This window comes from Gorilla gorilla, chromosome 6 (genome assembly GCF_029281585.2).
Source record: "Gorilla gorilla gorilla isolate KB3781 chromosome 6, NHGRI_mGorGor1-v2.1_pri, whole genome shotgun sequence".
Classification (NCBI taxonomy): domain Eukaryota; kingdom Metazoa; phylum Chordata; class Mammalia; order Primates; family Hominidae; genus Gorilla; species Gorilla gorilla.
The window spans coordinates 9733219-9749712 of NC_073230.2; the positions used below are offsets into that span (position 1 = coordinate 9733219).

The 16494-nt window shown below is 50.8% G+C and overlaps 1 protein-coding gene across 5 annotated transcripts in view; it reads right to left on the reverse strand.

Annotated features, from left to right (window-relative positions):
• SNX8 (sorting nexin 8) overlaps positions 1-16494 on the reverse strand; it is a 98040-nt gene that overhangs the window by 21192 nt on the left and 60354 nt on the right. For 4 of the 5 annotated variants that reach the window (XM_055346778.2, XM_055346777.2, XM_019031150.3 and 1 more), the window contains exons 2-3: positions 3002-3207; positions 12-129 (exon numbers count right to left, since the gene is read on the reverse strand). In XM_055346778.2, the coding sequence (XP_055202753.1) occupies positions 12-129; positions 3002-3142 (259 nt within the window). In that variant the 5' untranslated portion in view covers positions 3143-3207. Of the gene's footprint in view, positions 1-11; positions 130-3001; positions 3208-4598; positions 4620-16494 lie in introns of those variants that run through there. The other variant, XM_019031151.3, reaches the window with a different exon arrangement.

Genomic DNA, 16494 nt, shown 5'->3' on the forward strand with positions numbered 1-16494 from the left:
CCTGGCTTTACCTCCCAGCATTCTCTTGGGTGGCAGGGCAGGCACCATACGGTAGGGGAACTTGTGCAGGAGCATCTCCTGGAAGACCACAAAGTCGTTGTACCGTCTGTATACCGAGGACTTGAAGCGCTGCAAGAGAAGGGTCGGTGCTTAGATCCGACGTTGGAAACTACGCTGTCTCGTCACTTCCCCTCAACAGAGCCCGGGAAAACGACAGCACCAAGTGCATCTTCTCTCACCAGGCCTTTACTAAATGGAGAAACCCTGTGACACCTTCATGTATGGCAATACAACTTTTAAACTTTGTATAGCTCTTAGGCCGGGTGCGGTGGCTCCCGCCTGTAATCTCAGCATTCTGGGAGGTTGAGGCGGGTGGATCACCTGAGGTCAGGAGTTAAAGAGACCAGCCTGGCCAACATGGCAAAATCCCATCTCTACTAAAAATACAAAAATTAGCTGGGCATGGTGGTGGGCGGCTGTAGTCCCAGCTACTTTGGAGCCTGAGGCAGGAGAATCCCTTGAACCCTGGAGACAGAGGTTGCAGTGATCCAAGATCGTGCCACTGTACTCTAGCCTGGGCGACAAAGCGAGACCTTGTCTTAAAAAAATTAAAAAAGGCCGGGCGCGGTGGCTCACGCCTGCATTCCCAGCACTTTGGGAGGCCGAGACGGGTGGATCATGAGGTCAGGAGATCGAGATCATCCTGGCCAACACGGTGAAACCTCGTCTCTACTAAAAACACAAAAAATTAGCCGGGCATGGTGGTGGGCACCTGTAGTCCCAGCTACTCAGGAAGCTGAGGCAGGAGAATGGCGTGAGCCTGGGAGGCAGAGCTTGCGGTGAGCTGAGATCACGCCACTGCACTCCAGCCTGGGCGGCAGAGCGAGACTCCATTTCAAAAAAAAAAAAAAAAAAACTAAACAAATGGTATGAAGCATAGTGGCTTCCCACCTGGTCAGTGACTGGCCCGTTACACACACATCAGGGTGACCAAACTGCCCCCTTGACAAATGTTCCCTATGTGGCAATGGATTTACTTAAGGGACGGGCAGCTTAGTAAGACTGGAAGAAAGGCCAGCCGCTGGCTCCCTGGCAGGCAACGGCACGTCTCACATGCTCAGAGTTGCCTCACCCCCAGGCTGCCAGGCCCCAGAAGGAAGGGGTGGCTCGCTCTGCTCCCCCGTGGCATCCCACCAGCTGGTCCACACCCCCGACTGCGGCCCAGAGGGCCGGGAACCATGGCAAAGCCGGACAGCAAGGCGGCTCTGACACGGTCCTCGAAGGGAGTCCTCCCCTCTGACCCGCTTTGTCCTTTGGTAGCAGTACTGACAACCATTCGAACCGTGTGGCCACAGGCTCTGGAACACAGTGAAGCACAGCAGAGCAGACGGCAGGGAGGGGAGACCGGCTCGCTTGTCCTTAAGGCCAGGTGCAGTGGCTCATGCCTGTGAGCCTAGCACTTTGGCGGGCCAAAGTGAGAGGACCGCTTGAGCCCAGGAGTTCAAGACCAGCTGAGACAATACAGCAAGTCTCCATTTGTACTTTAAAAAAAAAAAAAAAAGACTGGGCATGGTGGCTCACGCCTGTAATCCCAGCACTTTGGGAAACCAAGGCAGGAGGACCACTTGAGCCCAGGAGTTCAAGACCAGCCCGGACAATATAGTGAGATCCCATCTCTACAAAGAATTTAAAAAACCACCTGGTGTGGTGGCATCCACCTGTGGTTCCAGCTACCCAGGAGACTGAGGTGGGAGGATGGCTTGAGCCCGGGAGGTTGAGGCTGTAGTGAGCTATGATCGTGCCACTCCACTCCAGCCTGGTTGACAGAGCAACACCCTGTCTCTTTAAAAACAAGCAAACAAAAAGACACAACTTTTACCCAGGACCATCTGCTCATGACGCTTTTCAAACAAGCCCCTGGCAGTGCCATCCGGCCAGGGCTGGGCCAGGGCCGCCCACTCCCACACAGGAGTGGGCCCTGCTCTGTCTGTGCAAATCCCACAAGCCCTGCTGACTCCACACCTCCCAAGGACAGTGTTAGCTCATCAATTACTCAATGCCCAGGATGAACAATGAAAACTCCCATCAGAATCTGTCGTAATGGAACTGAGACAACGAAGCAAGGGACAGAGAGAGCCACGGTGTTGCTCCAGACGGGCATCAGGCACTCGGTGTCTGTGTCTCACCTGCCCAATATCGGGATGCCCGGCAACAGGAGGGCCGTGTTATTAAAGGGGATTAGAGTGACACATATTGATCCTGCCATGCAAATTTCATTCACTGTTTGGGGTCCGGAGTCGATGGGGCTGACGTTCTAATCCTCGGGGGTTTTCCACTATTACAAAGCGAGGCTGGTGTGGATCCCGCTTTGTGCTCTGTGGACCATCTGAGGGAGATTCCTAAGAAACAGGCCTCCAGGCCGGGCGCGGTGGCTCATGCCAATAATCCCAGCACTTTGGGAGGCCGAGGCAGGTGGATCATAAGGTCAGGAGATCAAGACCATCCTGACTAACATGGTGAAACCCCGTCTCTACTAAAAAAAAAATACAAAAAAATTAGCCGGGCGTGGTGGCGGGCACCTGTCGTCCCAGCTACTTGGGAGGCTGAGGCAGGAGAATCGCTTGAACCCGGGAGGCAGAGTTTGCAGTGAGCCGAGATCGCGCCACTGCACTCCAGCCTGGGTGACACAGCGAGACTCCACATCAGGGGAAAAAAAAAAAAAAAGAAACAGGACTCCAGAGCACAGTGGTGGGGAGGACGAACTGGACCAGGGGTGACCAGGTGGGGACGTGGCTGGGCCAGAGTGAGGTGCGGGGAGCAGAGGTGTGGAAAAGTCAGCTCCGCAGCCTGACTCTACTGCGAGTGCTGGATCTTGCCTGTAAGCCAGCCACACAGACTCACCCTTCAGCCTTCTCCTGTCACACCACTCCTGCCCTGAGATGTTGAGACGTGACCCTTTCTTCCCCCTCCTGCCCCGACACACACACAATTTGCCAGTTACCTGGCTGGAAACCTCATACTCCACATGCTTCAGGAAGAGGCCCTTCTTCTCCGGAATGAGCTCCACCTGCACGGTGTCCCTGGCCAGCAGCTCCTGCAGGGTATGGGACAGCAGCAGCGGGTTCCCCTGCGGCATCTGCATTCGACTGGGGGCTGGGGCCTGCTGCACGATGGCCTGGGGCTCGATGGCCTGGGGTGTCGGCAGATCTGCAGGGGAGATGGTGAATGACCAATGAGAATAGCTGCTCAAAAGGTGGAGCCTTGGCTGGGCACAGTGGCGCAGCCCTGTAATCCCAGCACTTTGGGAGGCCCAGGAGGGAGTATCACTTGAGCCCTGGAGTTCAGGACCAGCCTAGGTAATATGGTGAGACCCCATCTGTACAAAAAATAAAATAAATTGAAAAGTGCAGCCTCCCTCTGCTGTGTGCTAGCTCAGCACATGGACTCTGGCCACGTCATGCAACAGGTCCCATCGTCAGCCAGCCACACTCACTCACTCACACTACGGAGTCGACGCCGGACTCACTCACACTACGGAGTCGAAGCCGGACTCACTCACACTACGGAGTCGAAGCCGGACTCACTCACACTACGGAGTTGACGCCGGACTCACTCACACTACACCCACTCACTCATGCTACGGAGTCAACGCTGGACCCACTCACTCATGCTACGGAGTCCACGCTGCGGGCACGTCCTTTGGTTCAAAAAAATCAATGGTGGTCAGGCACCATGGCTCACGCCTGTAATCCTGGGACTTGGGGAGACCGAGGCAAGAGGATCGCTTGAGCTCAGGAGTTCAAGACCACCCTGGGCAAGATGGCAAAACCCCACTGCTACAAAAAATACAAAATTAGCCATGCGTGGTGGCTCACTGGCTAATTTTGCAGTCCCAGCTACTCGGGAGGTGAGAGGATCACCTGAGTCCGGGAAGGCGGAGGCTGCAGTGAGCCATGATTGCACCACTGCATTCTAGCCTAGGCAACAGAGTGAGACCCTGTCTCAAAAAAAAAGAAAAAAAAAACTCTTCCCTGGGAGGCTTCCACCTGCTCACGAATCAGCAAGTACACCCACATTTCTGTGACTACATCTAATCTAGTCTTAACCTTGGGGAAGGAAAACAAAGTGAAATATGTACAAGTTTTGTGTGAAAAAGAATCTTTCTTTTCTCTAGAGCCAAGAGAACAGGCTCAAACCAAATAAACTAGCCATACGATCTTCTAAATGCCCCAGTGTGTTCACAGTGAACACATTACTTTCATATGCCAAAAAATCATGTGGACAGACAGGAGGGAGGGGAGAGAAGACGGGAGGAAAGAAAGAGAAAAAACTCCAGGCCTGCTTATAGCTAGGACTCCCCACCACACGCACGGAAGAATTAAGCCAGAAAACTCCAGCTGCCTTACGGACAAGAAGTCACCGTGCACCCTGCACAAAGCAGCAAAAGCAAATCAGAGATCCTACGCCCAGCTTCCAAAGAAAAAAACAAAACAAGGAATAATGTTTAAAAAGTCAGTTTGGTTTTTAATACAAAGTGAGTTCTAAATAGAAAAAAAAGTGTTTCTCGTTTTTTTTGTTTTTTACATGTTAGCGCACACCTGTAATCCCAGCTACTCAGGAGGTTGAGGCAGGAGAATTATCGCTTAAACTCAGGAAGCGGAGGTTGTGGTGAGCCCAGATCGTGCCACTGCACTCCAGCCTGGGCAACAGAGACTCTGCCTCAAAAAAAGAAAAAAGTTTAAAATAAGTGTTCTCTATTAAGCATGTATTAATTTTTATGATTTTCCTGATTATTAAAATAAGATAATCTTCCAAGAAAGAATGTAAACTCAGTAATGATTACCAAGTGGTCACATGTTGGTGAAGAATTTGAACTTTGATTGCATGAAAATCTGAAAGAGCTCAAAAAACACATTTTAAATCAAAGACACTTCTTTAACTCTCGATTGTCTCAAACATCTCAATAACTTCTATGTACAAGTTCCAATCATTAGAAAGCTATGCTTTCAAATATCAATTTACTAAACTAGCATGCCCATTTTTTTTTTTTTTTGAGAGACAGAGTCTCGCTCTGTTGCCCAGGCTGGAGTGCAGTGGCACAATCTTGGCTCACTGCAACCTCCACCTCCCGGGTTCAAGCGATTCTCCTGCCTCAGCCTCCAGAGTAACTGGGATGACAGGCATGCACCAATATGCCCAGCTAATTTTTGTATTTTTAGTAGAAACAGGGTTTCACCATGTTGGCCAGACTGGTCTCAAACTCCTGACCTCAAATGATCCACCCACCTCAGCCTCCCAAAGTGCTGGGATTACAGGCATGAGCCACCACGCCCGGCCAGATGCCCATATTTGCAAAATAAATTTTAATTAAGAAAAAGAAAGAAAAAGACCAGGTACTATGGCTAGCACCTACAATCCCAGACTTTGGGAGACTGAGGCAAGAGGATCGCTTGAGCCCAGGAGTTAAAGACCAGCCTGGGCAACATAATAAGATGCCATCTCTACAAAAAATAAAATTACGGGCATGTTGGTGCAACCTGTAGTCCCAGCTACTCAGAAGGCTGAGGCAGGAGGATTGCTTGAGCCCAAGAGTTCACGGCTGCAGTATGCCAAGATTGGGCCACTGCACTCCAGCCTGGGTGACAGAGTAAGACCCTGTCTGTAAAAACGAAAAGGGAAAAAAAAAACAACATCATTTCAAATGGGTACGCTGCCAGGTGACGGACCACGCACTGCAGAACGGGCAGAAACACCAGGAGGAGGAGCCCGGCTTTCTGCAGGAATAAACGTTATGCTCACTAATGGAACTTCAATACTCTATCAAACTGACACCCCTTGAAGCAGTGCACACAGCCCATGAGACACAGAGTCTGGACAATACACCCTAAACTAACCCAGTCCCACAGGGAGAAAACAGATGAGACGAGGGAGGCCAGCTTGGCCCCCAGCTGGAAAGGCTGTGGACACAGGATGGGATCTGGCTCAGAGAGATCCTGGCTGAAATCCAGCCTCCATCATTTCCTAGCTGTGTGGCCTAGCGCGCAGCCGCCTCTGAGCTTACTGTTCAAATCCGTGCGGTGGGCGTAAGGATGCCCTCACCCCTGGGCCTGGCCATCGCCATCTATGCCCTGATACTACAGCAACCCCCCGCAGGCCCCTCGAACGGCAGCCCCTCCCCACTCCAACCCTTCTGGCACCAAACTGCTTCACTGTGGGCTTCAGACCCAACCCGGAACCTGGACTTGGAAGTGTCCTGCCCCTGAAATAACACTCACTATCTGTGAGACCCTGGGAGGGAAGCGGCCCCTCAGATCCCCGGCCGAGGGCCTCAGAATTCAGTGAGGCGGGAGAGCTGAAAATAACTAGCAAATAGAAAACATTCCATAAGTGTCCCTGACTTCCTTCCAGATTTACCACGCTCCAATCCGAAACAATTCTGCAAATCTACCCACTAAAACTCAGAATGCATTCCCCTCTCAGCAAGTTTTCGGTGGCGGTCAGCTCCCCAGACTGGCTCACAAATTGGTGCCTTCCACACGATGCGTGGGAGTCACACTTGGATGCTCCACTTGCAAAGATAAACTGTGAGAGGGGGCTGGGCAGCTGTCACAGAAACCAGGCATGCGGTGCGGGGCAAAGTCAGGCCCAAGTCAGCCGCCGGCCCACTGTGACCCCTCTTTGCAACAAAAAAAGGGGAAACAACCCACAAGCAACATTCAAGATCCTTTCAGCCTCACAAGGCTGTGAATCTCCAAGCGAGTTATCCACAAATCAGAAGGTAACGAAACTTCAAACACACACACCCGTCTCCCGCCCAGTGTCTTTCACCAGGAACTTCAGACAGTAGCGACCCAGAGCAGGTGAGCACCACTTTCTTTTCACAGCTGACATCTCGGGCCTCCCACCCCAGAGTCCACAGCTTTAGAAACAAAAAAGGATTGGCCGGGCGCAGTGGCTCACGCCTGAATTCCCAGCACTTTGGGAGGCCGAGGCAGGTGGATCACCTAAGGTCAGGAGTTTGAGGCCTGCCTGGCCAACGTGGCAAAATTCCATCTCTACTAAACACACAAAAATTAGCTGGGCATGGCCAGGCCTGGTGGCTCACGCCTGTAATCCCAGCACTTTGGCAGGCCGAGGCGGGTGGATCACGAGGTCAGGAGATCGAGACCATCCTGGCTAACATGGTGAAACCCCATCTCTACTAAAAATACAAAAAATTAGCCGGGCATGGTGGCGGAAGCCTGTAGTCCCAGCTACTCGGGAGGCTGAGGCAAGAGAATGGTGTGAACCCAGGAGGCGGAGCTTGCAGTGAGCCGAGATCGCGCCACTGCACTCCAGCCTGGGCGACAAAACCAGACTCCGTCTCAAAAAAAAAAAAAAAAAAAGAAACAAACAAACAGGATTTACCGACAAACCCCATGCAAAGACGCTCCCCCTTCATCAGAGCACACCTTTTGCAAATGCTGACCTTGGCAGAAGTCACAGGCCCTGCCAGCCTCGGCGCAGGTCGCACGGGACAAACACTGGAGGGTCCCAAGCAGCACAGCTGCAGCTGTTGCCTGGAGGCCAAGCCCGCCCCGGACTGGCCCGCATACTACTTCCTGCTGACCCAGCGTGGGACTACACTGAGCGCTCAGAGACACCCCCAGCTCCAGGTCCGCGCCACCCAGGCACTCCCTGGGGTTCCCCGTGCCGGTGGAGAGGCCTTCAGGGCCGGTGTTTTCAGAGCCAGGACAGGGCAGGGGCCTTCCCAAGGAGACCGCGAGTGTGGTTCCTACCATCCCGTTTAGTGGCAGGGAGGACCTGAATGCACGTTCCCATGGACTCCAAGTTCCCTGCTCTTCCACGACACACGGCTGCTGTCCCCAGCTGCCAGTTCCCTAGAACGGAGGGGAGATCAGGACCAGCAAGGATGGCACAGCGTCCCAGGGCTAAATGCCCCAAAGTGGGTGCGTATCAGAATCACCTGGTGGGCTCCTTCAAACACAGAGGGCTGGGCCCATCCCCAGCGTCTCTCCAACAGGAGGTTCGGCTCACCGCAACCTCCAAGTCCCGGGTTCAAGCGATTCTCCTGCCTCAGCCTTCAGAGTAGCTGGGATTACAGGCACACACCACCACGCCTGACTACTTTTTGTATTTTGGGTAGAGACGGGGTTTCACCATGATGGCCAGGCTGGTCTTGAACTCCTGAACTCAGGTGATACGCCTGCCTCGGCCTCCCAAAGTGCTGGGATTACAGACAAGAGCCACCTCACCCAGCCTAGGTCGTATACTTTAAACAGAAACTTTTCATAGCCTCAATTTCATTAACCTTAAGGTTTATTTTTAATACCTTATTTACTGTGATGTAACATTAAGATATTTTGAAATAAAGTCACTGCATCCCTACAACCTGTAGACATCTATATTCATTTTTGCATATTACTTTCCATGTGCATAAAGCTGTAATGTGCTATACGGGCTACTTTATTTTTTTTTTATTTGTTTATTTTTTTTTTTTTTTTTGAGATGGAGTGTCGCTCTGTCGCCCAGGCTGGAGTGTGGTGGTGCGATCTCGGCTCACTGCAACCTCCGCCTCCCGGGGCTCATGCCATTCTCCTGCCTCAGCCTCCTGAGTAGCTGGGACTACAGGCGCCCACCACCACGCCCAGCTAATTTTTTGTATTTTTAGTACAGATGGGGTTTCACCGTGTTAGCCAGGATGGTCTTGATGTCCTGACCTCGTGATCCACGCCTCAGCCTCCCAAAGTGCTGGGATTACAGGCATGAGCCACCGCACCCGGCCTAAATTTTTTATAGATTTTATATTTTTAAAAAATTAATTTTTTGGCCAGGCGAGGTGGCTCACAACTGTGATCCCAGCACTTTGGGAGGCTGAGGTGGGCAGATCATGAGGTCAGGAGTTCAAGGCCAGCCTGGCCAACATGGTGAAACTCCATCTCTACTAAACATACAAAAATTAGCCAGGCGTGGTGGTGGGCACCTGTAATCCCAGCTACTCAGGAGGCTGAGGCAGAGAATTGCTTGAACTCAGGAGGCAGAGGTTGCAGTGAGCCGAGATTGCACCACTGTACTCCAGCCTGGGCAACGGAGTGAGACTCTGTCTCAAAAAAAGAATAATAATAATTTTTCATAGAGATAGGGTCTCGCCATGTTGCCCAGGCTAGTCTCAAACTCCTGGGCTCAAGCAATGCAGCCTGGGCAACAGAGCAAGACTCTGTTTCAAAAAAAAAAAGACTGATGAAAAAAATATTAAGAGTGATTATTGTCCAGGTGGGGTGCCTCACACCTGTAATTCCAGTACTTTGGGAGGCTGAAGCAGGTGGATCCATTGAGTGAGGAGTTCGAGACCAGCCTGGCCAACATGGAGAAACCCCATCTCTACTAAAACTACAAAAATTAGACGGGTGTGGTGGCGCATGCCTGTAATCCCAGCTACTAGGGAGGCTGACACAGGAGAATCACTTGAACCTGGGAGGCAGAGGTTGCAGTGAGCCGAGATCACGCCATTGCACTCCAGCCTGGGCAACAACAGCAAAACTCCATCTCAAAAATAATAATAATATAAAAATTAGCTAAACATGCTGGCGGGCACCTGTAGTCCCAGCTACTTGGGGGACTGAGGCAGGAGAATCGCTTGAACCCAGAAGGTGGAGGTTGCACTGAGCTGCGATCGCACCACTGCACTCCAGCCTGGGCGACAGAGTGAGACTCCGTCTCAAAAAAAAAAACAAAAACAAAAATAAACAACAACAACAAAAAAAAACCTCTATATAGAGGCTGGGCGCAGTGGCTCATGCCTGTAATCCCAACACTTTGGGACTGCAGTGAGCCAAGATAGCACCATTGCACTCCTGCCTGGGCGAGCAGAAAAAAAAAAAAAGAACTATGCTTCGTGGTGTTCTGGGAAAAACCCTTCAACTTGGCTATACTCTTCAGTGTGGCTGTGTGGCTGACTGTGCTTTTGAACACACTGGTGGTGTTGTCATGTGTTCTGCACCATCCACGGAGCCTACAGTTCAATATTCAGGTACTGGCCGGGCAGAGTGGCTCACACCCGTAATCCCAACACTGTGGGAGGCTGAGGCGGGCGGATTACCTGAGGTCAGGAGTTCGAGACCAGCCTGGCCACCATGGTGAAACCCCATCTCTACTAATAATACAAAAATTAGCCAGGCAGGGTGGTGTGTGCCTGTAATCCCACCTACTCGGGAGGCTGAGGAAGGAGAATCACTTGAACCTGAGAGGCGGAGATGGAGGTTGCTGTGAGCCGAGATCGCACTACTGCACTCCAGCCTAGGCGACAGAGCAAGACTGTCTTAAAAAAAAAAAAAAATTCAGACACTGTCTTTGTAGAAAATCTTAGTGAATATTTTTATGGCATCCAGAGATAAATTTCTGTCATGGATATATTAAATTTACAGTGAAAATACACACACACACCATGTTACAGACACACGTCATTCCCCTCCTCTCCCTTTCCCTACTCAAAGTGAGTGCTTTCTAGAGCTGATGGGTACCGTTTCCAGGCAGGTGTTTCTTGACTGCTCAGCTCAGTGAGTTTTCTACATGAGTGCCCCAGTGCCATCGCACCCAGAGAAGCAACAGCAGAATTAGCATCGATGCCCACTCAGAACCTGTCAGTCACCACCCCAAGAGTAACCACTGACTTCTCAAGCTCAGGGGTTTTTTGGGGGTTTGCCTGTTTTGGGGTTTTTGTTTTTGAGACAGGGTCTCACTCTGTCACCCAGGCTGGAGTGCAGTGATGCAGTCACAGCTCACTGTAGCCTTGACCTCCCCAGCTCAAGCAATCCTCCCATCTCAGCCTCCTGAGTGTAGCTGGGACCACAGGCCCATGCCACCACACCCAGATAATTTTCGTATTTTTTGTAGAGATGAGGTTTCCCCATGTTGCTCAGGCTGGTCTCCAACTCCCAGTCTCAAGCAATCCTCCTTCCTCAGCCTCCAAAAGTGCTGGGATTACAGGTGTGAGCCTCTGCACCTGGCCTGTTTTTATATTATGTAACCACGGTCGAAAGTCAGTTCCTTTGTTCCTGACGTCTTTCCCTCAGCATCAGGCTGCGAGACCTGTTGTACACGTGGCTGTGGGGCGATGGCTGCCCCTGTGGTGGGCGCCGCTGCGTGACTATGTGTCCTCGTCGCCTCCTCCTCCCTCTGCTGCAGGGCATCTGGGAGGGTTCCCTGTTCCACACGGTGCTGTTACGAACATTCCAGCACGTGGCTCTTGGTGGACATATGTGTGCCTTTCTGTTGGCTCCATAACATATCTACAAGTGAAATTGCTGGATCACGGGATCTGCATATGTTCAGCTTGGTAAATATTTCAGTTTTCCAAAGTGACTGAGCCAATTTACACTCCCACCAGCAAGAGCTCCAGCTGCCTCGCACACGGGCCAACATTCAGCATTTTCCGTCCGTCTCCCCTCGTTCCAGGAGGCCTGTGCCTCTTTTAACACAGTTGCGATCCATTAGTTCACTGTTCCATCTAGATGCTTTTCCCTTTACGTTATAACCACCGTTCCATATTCCCAATTCTCAGGGAGGAAGCAAAAATTCTGTTTTTCTCTTTTTTTTAACGCGGTGAGGACACATTCACTAGATTGCCAAGGCAATACTGCAGTCACTCTCTGAACATAGTTTCGGAAGAAAAGTCTTATTTGATGCTTTTCTGTTAGTAAAACGTAGTACTGTTCACGTGGGTATAAAAAAGCCATTCGGGCCAGGCACCATGGCACGCACCTATAGTCCCAGCTATTCGGGAGGGTGAGGCGGAGGCTACAGTGAGCCATGATCGAGCCACTACACTCCTGCCTGGGCAACAGAGCAAGACTCCATTTCAAAAAATAAAAATAAGGCCAGCGTGATAGCACACACCTGTAATGCCAACACTTTGGGAGGCTGAGGCGGGTGGATCACCTGAGGTCAGGAGTTCGGGACCAGCCTGGCCAACATGGTGAAACCCTACCTCTACTAAAAATACAAAAATTAGCCGGGCATGGTGGTGCACACCTGTAATCCCAGCTACTCCGGAGGCTGAGGAAGGAAAATTGCTTGAACCTGGGAGGTGGAGGTTGCAGTGAGCTGAGATTACACCATGGCACTCCAGCCTGGGCAACAAGGGCAAAACTCTGCCTCTAAATAAATGAAAAAATAAATAAATAAAGCCAGTGCGATGGCTCGTACCTGTAATCCCAGCACTTTTGGAGGCCAAGATGGGCGGATCACTGGAGGCCTGGAGTTCGAGACCAGCCAGGACAACACAGTCAGACTCAGTCTCTACTAAAAATACAAATAAAATTAGCCAGGCACGGTGGTGCATGCCTGTAATTCCAGCTACTCCAGAGGCTGAGGCACGAGAATCTCTTGAACCCAGGAGGTAGAAGTTGCAGTGAGCCGAGATCACACCACTGCACTCTAGCCTCAGTGATGGAATGAGACTCTGTCTCAAAAAATAAAGAAAAGAAAAGAAAAATAACAGTGCCCAGCACATAATAGATGCTAAATAAACATCTGCTGAATGAATGAAAATAATCTAATTCCCGTGAGCAAGAAAGCCATATAACTTAATTTGGGGCCAGGAGGGTGGCCGAGGCAGGGCGACAGCTGCATGCCCTCCCAGCACCTGTGAGGTCTCATGGTGATGGGGACTGCGCCTCAGTCAGCCACAGCACCAAGCAAAAGCTGCTGACACAAAGAGAACATGGTCAACAGACCCTGCCACACTGAGTCCCAAGAGTGACCTCCACACGAGGCAGAGAATCTTCCCTCCTCCACCACGGCCTCTCTGCCAATTCTCAGCTACATCCTTTTCCCCCAGGAGAACAGGAGGAGGAACCCAGGTGAGGAAACACTGCCGCATTGTCTGGACAACCAACCTACAGTCAGAGGAGAAGGTTGCTGTCTTCCTGAAATGGTCTCAGTGTTTCTACCTTGAAGCAAAGTATAAACAGTCTTGTAGCTGGGCACTGGCTCACGCCTGCAATCCCAGAACTTTGGGAGGCTGAGGCTGGAGAGGATCACTTGAGCCCAGGAGTTTGAGACCAACCTGGGCAACACAGCAAGACCCTATTTCTACCAAAAAAAGAGAAAAAAAAAAACCAGTCAGGCGTGGTGGTGTGAATCTGTAGTTCCAGCTGCTTCCAAAGCTGAGGCAGGAGGGTCCTTTGAGCCCAGAAGTTCAAGGCTGCAGTAAGCTATGATTGCGCTACTGCAGTCCAGCCTAGGGAGCAGAAGAGACCCTGTTTAAAAAAAAAAAAAAGAAAGAAACTAGGCCGGATGTGGTGGACTACACCCGTAATCCCAGCACTTTGGGAGGCCAAGGTGGGCAGATCACCTGAGCTCAGGAGTTCGAGACCACCGTGGCCAACATGGCGAAACCCTGTCTCTACTAAAAATACAAAAATTAGCTGGGTGTGGCGGCACATGCCTGTAATCTCAGCTACTCGGAAGGCTGAGGCAAGAGAATCACTTGAACCCAGGAGGCAGAGGCTGCAGGGAGCCAAGATCATGGCACTGCACTCTAGCCTGGGTTATAGAGTGAGACTCCGTCTCAAAAAGAAAAAAGAAAAAAAAAGGAAACCAGTCTCGTAAGACCCAACCCCCTGGTCCTGATTACTGAGAATTTCTGAAATGAGTTCTCTCCAGGCTCCAAGCTCAGTTCAAACCCCACTTCAACAATGAAGTACTTCCCACCCCGGTTAAGGGTCTATCAGTCCTTCCTTCCTTCACACTCCCACAACTGGCTTCACTCTCCTTTTTCAACCTTCCTCAACCTGTCTCATTCACAGGCTTCTCCCAAACTAAAACAAACACTCCCTTAGAGAGCTGTGGCTTCCCACTGCTGCCTATCACGGGAGGAGCACACCACAGGTGCGCCCAGAACACATCTAATGACGGACAAGTGGGTACCCACCTTCAAAAGCATGAGGCATGGCTGGGCGCACTGGCTCACGCCTGTAATCCCAACACTCTGGGAGGCCGAGGTGGATGGATCACCTGAGGTCAGGAGTTCGACACCAGCCTGACCAACACGGTGAAACCCTGTCTCTACTAAAAATACAAAATTAGACAGGCGTGGTGGTGCATGCCTGTAATCCCAGCTACTTGGGAGGCTGAGGCAGGAGAATCACTTGAACCTGGGAGGCAGAGGTTGCAGTGAGCCAAGATCCCACCATTGTACTCCAGCCTGGGCAACACAGTGAGACTCCATCTCAAAAAAAAAAAAAAAAATGAAGCTGGACCCCTCCCTCACACCATATATGATAACTAACTCAAAACTGATCACAGACCTAAATGCAAGAGCTACCACTACAAAACTCTTAGCAGAAAATATAGGCATAAATCTTCATGACCTTGGGTTAGGCAAAGACTTCTTTTTTTTTTTTTTTAAGACGGAGTCTTGCTCTGTTGCCCAGGCTGGAGCGCGTGGCGGGATCTCGGCTCACTGCAAGCCCCGCCTCCCAGGTTCACGCCATTCTCCTGCCTCAGCCTCCCGAGTAGCTGGGACTACAGGCGTCCACCACCACACCCGGCTAATTTTTTGTATTTTTAGTAGAAATGGGGTTTCACTGTGTTAGCCAGGATGCTCTCGATCTCCTGACCTCGTGATCCACCCGCCTTGGCCTCCCAAAGTGCTGGGATTACAGGCGTGAGCCACTGTGCCCGGCCCAGGCAAAGACTTCTTAGATATGACACCAAAAGCACAGCAACAAAAGAACAAAATACCCAGCAATTTGGGAGGTTGAGGTGGGAGGGTTTCCTCAAGGCTAGATTTGGACACCAGCCTGGGCAACACGGCAAGATCCCGCCTCTACAAAACAAAAATAAAAAATTAGCCAGGCATGGTGGCTCATGCTTGTAGTCCCAGCTACCCAAGAAGCCAAGGTGGCAGAATCAGTTGAGCCCAGGTTGAGGCTGCAGTGAGCTACGATCATGCCACTGCACTCCAGCCCGGGTGATAGAGTAAGACCTTATACCTAAAAATAATAAGTAAATACATAACAAAACAGATAAACTGAACTTCATCAAAATTTAAAACTGCTGTGCTGCAAACGACACCACCAAGAAAGTGAGACCAGGCTGGGCACAGTGGCTCTCGCCTGTAATCATAGCACTTTTGGGAGGCTGAGGTGGGAGGATCACATGAGCGCAGGTATCCAATTCCTAAGCTTAAGCGATCCACCCACCTCGGCCTCCCAAAGTGCTGGAATTACAGGCATGAGCCACTGAAACAAGCCAAATTACCTAATTTTAAAGATGTACAAAAAATTCGAATAGTCCTTTATCTAAAGAAGATGCAGAAATGGCCAATGAGCACCTGAAAAGATGCTCAGTCGGGTGCGGTGGCTCACGCCTGTAATCCTAGCACTTTGGGAGGCCGAGGCAGGTGGATCATGAGGTCAGGAGATCGAGACCACCCTGGCCAACATGGTGAAACCCCATCTCTACTAAAAATACAAAAATACAAAAATTAGCTGGGTGTGGTGGTGTGTGCCTGCAATCCCAGCTACTCGGAAGGCTGAAGCAGGAGAATCGCTTGAACCCAGGAGGTGATGGTTGCAGTGAGCCAAGATAGCGCCACTGTACTCCAGCCTGGGTGACAAAGCAAGACTCCATCTCAAAAATTAAAAAAAGAGGCCAGGCCGGGCATGGTGGCTCACACCTGTTATCCCAGCACTTTGGGAGGCCAAGGCGGGCAGATCACTTGAGGTCAGGAGTTCGAGACCAGCCTGACCAACATGGTGAAACAGCATAATAAAAATACAAAAATTAGCCAAGCGTGGTGGCACGCGCCTGTAATCCCAGCTACTCGGGAGTCTGAGGCTCGAGAACTGCCTGAACTCAGGAGACGGAGGCTGCAGTGAGCCGAGATCGTGCCATTGCACCCAGCCCGGGTAACAGAGGGATACTCCATCTCAAAAAAAAAAAAAAAAAAGAGGCCAGGCGCGGAGGCGCACACCTGTCATCTCAGCACTTTGGGAGGCCAAGGCAGGTGGATCACCTGAGAACAGGAGTGCAAGACTAGCCTGGCCAACATGGTGAAACCCTGTCTCTACTAAAAATACAAAAATTAGCCAGGCATGGTGGCGGGCGCCTGTAATCCCAGCAAAAAAAAAAAAAAAAAAGGAAATGTGTTTCTGTTGCTTTTGGGGCCTTGGGCATAAATTCTTTGCCTTGGCCTATGTCCGGAAGAGTTCTCCCAATGTTATCTTCTAGAGCTGTTATAGTTTCAGGTCTTAGATTTAAGTCTTGAGTTGATTTTTGCATATGGTGAGAGAGAGAGACCCAGTTTCATTCTTTTGCATGTGGCTATCCAATTTTCCCAGCGCCACTTATTAACCAGGGCGTCCTTTCCCCAGTGATATGTTTTTGTATGTTTTGTCAAAGATCAGCTGCTTGTAAAAATGTAGCTTTATTTCTGGGTTCCTATTCTGTTCCATGGGTCTGTGTGCACGTTTATATCAGTATCATGCT